This window comes from Diceros bicornis, chromosome 20 (assembly GCF_020826845.1).
Source record: "Diceros bicornis minor isolate mBicDic1 chromosome 20, mDicBic1.mat.cur, whole genome shotgun sequence".
Classification (NCBI taxonomy): Eukaryota; Metazoa; Chordata; class Mammalia; order Perissodactyla; family Rhinocerotidae; genus Diceros; species Diceros bicornis.
Genome location: NC_080759.1, coordinates 4,540,335 through 4,547,903, shown reverse-complemented (window position 1 = coordinate 4,547,903; position 7,569 = coordinate 4,540,335). Strand labels below are relative to the sequence as shown.

General features: G+C 54.0%; 1 protein-coding gene across 7 annotated transcripts in view; it reads left to right on the top strand.

Moving 5' to 3' along the window:
• The window catches only part of EPS15L1 (epidermal growth factor receptor pathway substrate 15 like 1), a 96,032-nt gene extending 89,535 nt beyond the window's left edge, over positions 1–6,497 (top strand). For 4 of the 7 annotated variants that reach the window (XM_058563613.1, XM_058563611.1, XM_058563612.1 and 1 more), the window contains 2 exons: positions 361–566; positions 5,855–6,497. In XM_058563613.1, the coding sequence (XP_058419596.1) occupies positions 361–566; positions 5,855–6,001 (353 nt within the window). In that variant the 3' untranslated portion in view covers positions 6,002–6,497. The remainder of the gene's footprint in view (positions 1–360; positions 567–5,854) is intronic. The other 3 variants (XM_058563618.1, XM_058563616.1, XM_058563617.1) reach the window with 2 other exon arrangements.
• Positions 6,498–7,569: the final 1,072 nt, after the last annotated feature.

Sequence of the window (7,569 nt, the reverse complement as noted above, 5' to 3'; positions counted from 1 at the left end):
TTTTTCGCTCGGTGTAACAGTAAACATTGCCATGCTAACGGGACTCACTTGAACCCCTGTGTGTGAACTTTTTACAGTTCGATGTTCCAGCGTGTGGGGTGCGGAGGGGAGGGCCCTCTGAAGTGGTTGTCTGGTATCGCTCACACACCGTGAAGCCTCTGGGGTAGAGCAAGAGGGAAGCCTAGGTCCATCCTAATTCCCCGGGTCCCTCCCACAAGTGGCTTTCCGGCTCTTTCCCGAGAGGGGAGAGGGTTTACCCGTGAGCGCGCCCCAGCCTCCTTACTCAGGACTCTGTTCTGTCCGTGGTCAGTAACTTGCATTTCTTTTTTTTCTCCTTTTTTTTTCTCCTAAACTTTCTAGGAAAAAGTACACCTATAAGCCAGCTTGGTTCTGCAGACTTCCCCGAGCCCCCCGACCCATTCCAGCCACTCGGGGCTGACAGCAGTGACCCGTTCCAAAATAAAAAGGGGTTTGGGGACCCGTTTAGTGGAAAAGATCCATTTGCTCCCTCCTCTTCAGCTAAACCTTCTAAAGCCTCTTCCCTGGGCTTTGCAGACTTCGCCTCTGTAAGTTGAGTTCTCCGCCTCCGCGCCGCCCCCTCTGCTTGCAGCTCCTCTGGGGTTATTTATTTTGTCTCTTTCAAACGACACACCTCCTCCTGGCTTCTGTCCCCCGCACCTCACGCCATCACTCGTGTTATTTATTCTGTACTACTGCTTTCTGTAAGAAAAACAGTTTCTCCATAACCAAGAGCTCTGGTTTGGATCCTCTGTGATCAGGGCGCGTTCCTCCAGCAGGTGCCCTGCACGCTGTTCTGTCCTGCACGGTGGACTCTGTATTATCTCTGTTGTCCAGAGGCTGTTGTGTTTGTTGATTTTTGGAAGCCAAGATGTCAAACGCTTCTGAAGTAAGAAAACGAGATCGCAAAAGCTACATCAGGGTTTTGCTGTCTCTAAAAATGTCTCTGTGCAAGAGTTCTTTCTGATGGCGCCACCCCAGTGCATTTTGTGCAAGCAAATACAAATCGAAGGACCCGGGAGGGGTGCTCAAAGAAGGAGCAATTTGATTTTTTAAAACTTTTATTTCAATTACCAGCTATGATGAAAAGAGAAATCCAACCTAGAACAAGTGCTCTGAAACCCTTTCCTTTTGCAAAAAAAAAAAAAAAAACACAACAACCTTTAAAAGCCAGTTAGCAAAGTTAAGTGCCTGTTTGAAAGTCTGGCTTTGTTTCTTGGTGTGAAAACAGATCCCAGATTGTAAACGCTGCCACTTTAGGGTGTTTTCAGTCCCCTTGTCAGTACCCAAAAATCTTGTTCTCAGAGAGCCTCAGATGCTGTCTTCCCAGAACTGGTGTCACTGTTTGTGGTGCATGCGTGTTTTGAAAAAGGTTTTCTTCATTCAAATTTGCAAAGTTCCTTGTTTCCTGGTTAGGTGTGAGATTCATTGTTTATAGATATTTTGATGCCTAGAATATCCTTCTTGAAACAGGCTCTGCCGTCTCAGTGCCCAGCGAACGCCCGGTTCATTTCAGATGCACCCCATCACCGCGATCCTGGGGCTTACTGAAATCGCCCCGGACGCTGAGGCGGACCCGGCTTGTGGCGTCCTGTAAATGTTTTATGACCGCAGTTAGTGTGTTCGTTGACAGCCAGTGCACCCAGTGGATGTGTACAAATGGCAACATTGTTAATAAAAGCCAGGAACAATACCCACTTTATCTACAAGTGGTTGAAAAGCACTGCATTTATCTTTTGGTGGGAAAAAATATTAAGTGCTGATGAAAAAATAGAGCTATTCACGCATGACTCAGGGACTCTGTTTTGGGTAGAGAAGAGGGGTAAGTGGATTTAAACGGCAATCTGAAGAAATGACTGTTCTATTTCTGAAATGCATAGTTCTATTTCCTGTCACACCCCCCTCCGCTCCTCCTCCTTCCGACAGCTGGGTTTTGGAAAACCTTTTTTTTTTTTTTTTTATAAAAACACCCAAAGTTTCAAGCTATCGTTTGGCCCAGCATTTTTGGTTGTTCCAGAACAGTTGTTAACTTTGATTTTAAAACACCCCTGGTATTTAATCACCCCACTTCCAGGCGGGGAATTGGATTCTGCCCACTCGAGTTTGCAGCCCTGCTGGTTTCTGTTTCAGATCACCTTTCCCACCTCGGATGCCCCAGTTTTTCCTGAGGAAATCGCCTGACAGTGAGGTTCAGCCCACTCTGATGAGATGGGGTGTGGGAGAGGCAGAATACCTACTGGTTTGGTTTGTCCCCCTTGGTCATACCACAGTCCGAAAAAAAAAGCATAGGTTCAAAGCCGTCCCACCTCCAGGGACTCAGGATGACTTTGCATTTTCGTGGCGTCCGGGAAAATCAGCCCACCAGCCGGTGGTTTCTGGGTTCACTGGACCTCGAAGATTTGTGCTAACTCAAAGCAGGCCAAGTCGGTTCCTGGGTCTCTGGATTTTGGCGTCCCCAGGAACCGCTGAGACGTCCCTTACTGCCGCGGATGGCAGCGTGGCCCTCTCAGATCGGATGTTCCGACAGGGCCACCAAGACCTGTTGTTAGCCATGCAAAGCAGCTTGGTCCGTGTTGTTCTGGGAAATCGAGGTCACACGTGCATGCTGCATGTGGTCCCCCCATCGGCACCCCGGCTCCCCCGCTCTGGAACCTTCTAATTTACGAGCCCTGAGTTTCCATCAATTGGTTACTTGTACTTAGAGCTGTTCACATGAAACCTCTCAGGTATTTCTTTAAAAACAAGCCTTTCTGTCTTTGGCAAATGCATTTATTAGGAAGTAGCGTTTGTAGGTCAGCAAACAGCTCTCTTTTTCGGAAGTCTGCATTAACAGCAGAGCAGAATCAGATGGGATAAGCCGAGCTTTGTGTTGCTGAATGAGTTGGATGCGATTTCCACCTCAGAATAAGTGAGTTAACAGGCAGTAGATAGGAGTCTGCCCACGAGTGACGCGGTGGAGGTGTATTGGACGCCTCGGGGCGCAGTGTCACCACAGTGAGGAAAGGCGCCCGGGGCCTCGTGTGCGGGGTGGATGAAGCTCGGATTTCTGCTGCGAGTTGCTGAAATAAAACTGCCTAGCGTGCACCCTGAGCAGGCCGGCCTCGGCACGGGAGATGCCCTGGCAGGGCAGCAGCCTGTGCCCTGTGGGGTCTCAGTTCCGGATGGTACGAGAGGGAAGCAGAGGTCAGAGCTGCTCTCCCCTGGACAGCTGCCACACCATGGTGGTCCAGATGCCAGCCCGCGTGGGACGCTTCCAGCTCAGAGGATTAGAGTGTGGCCCAGTCCAGGTGTCTCCACTAGGGCCAGAACAGGATTGTCTGCTGATTCAAGACACATAGGGAGCCACAGAGAACAGCCCCATCCTCCAGTCCTCTCGGACATCACAGTCCCACGTGCTTCTCCAGGGCATGCACCATCCTGAGCCTGGACCCTAAGCTGGCCTTGGACCAGCCCACTCCAGAGGCATCTGGAACATTCCTGTCAGCCTGTTTAATTTGAAAACAGTGACCCCTTGAACAGGAGGCTCTGCAGTGACATCCCAGGACACACAGCCTGAGCAGTCACTGTGGTGTGGGCCCAGCCTGCCGGTACGTGGCCTCAGCCGATCGCTTGACCCCTCCAGGCCTCGGTTCCAGACTTTGGTCTGGGTCCCCCGGTCATTACTTGCCAGCCCCCACCTGCCCCCTCCTCTGGGCTGGCGGAGGGTGAGGTCCCTGTCAGCTGAGCTGTCCCCTCCTGCTGCTGTCAGTGGCACTGTGGAGTCATTTCCATCAGCATTTGTTGTTTTTTCCTTGTTTTTCTCCTGATGAGGTGTTGGAAAATTCCCCAAAGAGTCCAGGGGAGGGGGACACGCACGCAATTATCTGTGTCCCATGATGGAAACACGAGGGGCAGGGACCGATTTTCAGGGAGTCCAACCTGGAGGCCCATCTGAGCATTTTTCTGGACAGTTTCTCTAAGAACCTGAGACTCAGCCTTCCCCCCCATGATGGCTCTTCTTCATGCTGACCCCGACCTGTCCCTGCCTGACTCCTGAGGCCAGCCCACCTCCTCCTCCAGGCCACATCTGGCTCTAGACCAGGCTCCCGCCATCCAACCCTCTTCTATCCCCTGCCCCCACCTCCTGCCCTCTGGCCCCATCTCATCCCCACCTCACCCTCACACTGGCTGTCAAGCCCTGAAACATCCAGCAACTGCCAATCCGATCACCCCACTCGCTGGTCCAGGGAGCCTCTGAGGGGAGCCCTCAGCTCCTTCCTGGGGCCCACCTGCCCCCTCAGTGCGGCCCCTCCCACCCCATGCTCTGTTCTGGCAGTGCCAAGGTGGGGTGCTCAGCCCCCCCACACCTGAAACTGTACTCAGGGTGGTGCCCGGGCCTCCAGGGCCTGTCTCCGTCCTGTACCCCCAACTCTAGCTGCAGCTGACAGCCACCTCCAACACCAGACCTGGGGATAAAGCCCGGTATTCTGGGGTCCTGGCTCTGCAGCCCCCTCCCCCACTCCCCAGCCTCGGTGTCCCCAGCTGTTGGAGGGGTCCGCCTCCAGGGTTGTCCCTGGCTTCAGTGCACATGTGAAGAAGTAGCCGTGAGTTCCTGTTGTGCGAGCTTCCTTCCCTGGTCGGTGCTTCCGGTGGGGTAGGCATGGGCCTCGTGAGAGCCCGTGTCAGATTGAGATTGTCCGTCTGCTCCCAAGGGCGCCTTTCAGAGGGCCGGCCTGCCTCTTGATCTTTGGTGTCGTCCGGTGTTTGGCAGAGTGCCGGCTAGAGCGGGTGCCGAGAGGAGAGATGCGGATTAAGGGATGCCACGTCAGAACAGGCCAAAGCTGTGCCTGGGCTGTCTGCTGGGAGACGGAGTGACTGGGGCCCGCCGGGGAACCTCGCTGGAATCGGGGACCCCCGCCAGGGGATAAGCACATGAGGTCTGGCTCTTTTCTTCCCATAGAGCTAAGGTACATCGAATAGTTTGAAATCACCTCTCTCGGGATCAAAATGGTTATCTCCCTTATTTGAAAAAATTATTTTTTAAAAAATTTAACCTTTCGGAAAAGAATCCCAAGAATTAAAAACTCCTGGATCAAATGGCCAGCGTGAATGCCTGGGCTCCTGTCCAAGTCCAAGTACAAGGTGGCTGCAGTGGGCCCCGGCTCCCCGGAGCAGGGCTGGTGTGGAGATTCGAGTTTCAAGGTCATGGCGTCGGCACAGTTGAAACTCAGAGCCGTGTTCGTGCCAGAACTTTCCAGGCCCAGCGCTTCTCATCCACCAGCGTCATTGGCCTGTCATCTGCCGGTCATTGAGGCCCGGGCCTTGCAGGTTTGCCGTCCTCGCTCCTCGGGGTTCGGCTGATCTCTGCTCCCTGGCTGCTTTCAGAGACGCCCCCACCGTCCCCAAGAGGAGGCCAAGTGGTCGCTTCTCCCTCACCCCCCATGGAGCCTCACAGACTCAGTCCTGGGGAGTCGCCGGAACTCGTTCTGTGCCCCCAAACTGATGTGTCCGTCGCTTGCTTCGGTTCCCTACAGGGGCCAGAGTGGCTAGTTTCTCTGAGGTCCGAGGTGGCGTTTAAGATCAGACCCTGCTTCTCAGGTGCATGTGGCCCCTTCCAGACCAGGAGTCAGGGCCATGGCGTGCATGTCCCCTCCCGACCCCCAACCAAGACGCAGGCTTCCGGCTTTTTCTGGTTTTCACATGCACAGCAGGCGTCTCCCCCCATGCATCCTCGCACAGCATTTCCCCACACCCCCACCCACCTGTGATGGGCCTCCCCGTGTCCCCTGCGCCCCACCCAAGCTGGCAGGTTGTGGCCCTGGGGCCGTGTAACCCCAACTCTGTTTTTCCTTTGCAGTTTGGCAATGAGGAGCAGCAGCTGGCGTGGGCCAAGCGGGAGAGCGAGAAGGCCGAGCAGGAGAGGCTGGCGCGGCTGCGACGGCAGGAGCAGGAGGACCTGGAGCTGGCCATCGCGCTCAGCAAGGCCGACATGCCCGCCGCCTAGGCGCAGGCGGGACGGCAGGGCGGTGCCATGGGAGAAAACTCAGAAGTCTGTACACACACACACTCACTCGCGCGGTCCCTGTTCCATGTCGTGACACGTCACAGCCGTGTTATGTCAAGAACTCGCTGCCCACAGGGCCTCAGGCTCTGGGGGGCTCGCCTGGGGCTAGTGAACGCAGCTCACCTGGCGGAGGGGCCCAAGAGGTGCAGGCTACCGCCGCCGCCGCGGATCCGCCTCTGCTGTGACATTCCTGTGCAAGGGCAGCAGCAGCTCTTCCTCCCGCCTGGGTCAGCAGAGGGAGCACGGTGTCTCTGCCCTCCATCCCTGCTCATAGCCCAGCGTGTGCCAGCACCCAGCGCGCACCCACTCCGGCACCTCCCCACACCCTCCCTTCTGAGACAGACACCCCGCGATGTATGCATTCGTTGTATAAAAATTAAGTTTGAATGATTAATATAAAATATTTTAATACAAAACACAAGAATCTTGTTTTCCCTTTCATTTAAACACTGTTTTCCTTGCACTGACATTCACACATGGTGTCACAGAGCCAGACCAGCCCCCCAGCAAGGGGAGGACGAGGGGGAGCATTCCTGTTTCAATCCTGAGTGTTTGAGTAGACTCGGGCCACAAAGAAGGCCAGTTTTGGAAGTTTTCAGGGGTCACCGTGTCCCTCCAGGACACGCTGAGTTTCTGCAGTGGTTGTCTGTGGCCTCGTAACCAGAGGAGGCGGCCCTTTGTCACCGCTTTGCAGTTTGGAGAGATCCCTGCATACGGTTCACTGAGGCCTCGTCTGCATGAGGGGCGAGGCCGTGGGGCGCTCTTCACACCATGAATCCGTACTCGGAATCAGGCGGTGGGGAGAGCTATCCACTGGGACACAGCTGAATTCCCCTAGAATATTCCAGAAGCTTGGACATAACTGTGGGACGGCCTCAGGAGTTGTGGAAAACATTGCAGATGTCCCCCCCCCTTTGCTTCTCACTGTCCCCAGGTAGACGGGACATCCCAGGCCGACTTCCCTGAGGTACAGTTGATAAAAACTTGTGAGGTGTTTCTGGCTAGCACCTGAGCGGCCTGGGCACAGCCTTTGTCCAGAGAAGCGAAGTAGACGACATCTGACCTCCGAGACGTGCAGGTTCTGTGTCTCTGGTCAAGGTCTTTGCCTTACCCCCGCCTGCCTCGAGGGCAGGGCTGTCGACCAGCCCCAACCTGCACGCTGGCTCCCAGCTGCCCGACTCCAGGTACTTTATGCCAGCCAGGGGATAGTTCTGAGACATACATTTATTTATTTGCTTGTTTTTGCATTTTAATAAACTATTTTTTAAACCAGTTTTAGATTTGCAGAAAAATCACAAAGACAATACAAAGAGTTGCCATACGTAAGCCCCTCAACACAATTTCCCCTATTTTTTAACATCTTAAAGTAGTATGGTACATTTATTATGATTAGTGAAGCAGTATTGAGACATTTTATTAACTAAAGCCCCTACATTATTCAGATCTCCTCAGTTTCCCCTAGTGTCCTTTTTCTGTCCCAGGATCCCACGCGACATTTAGTTACCGCG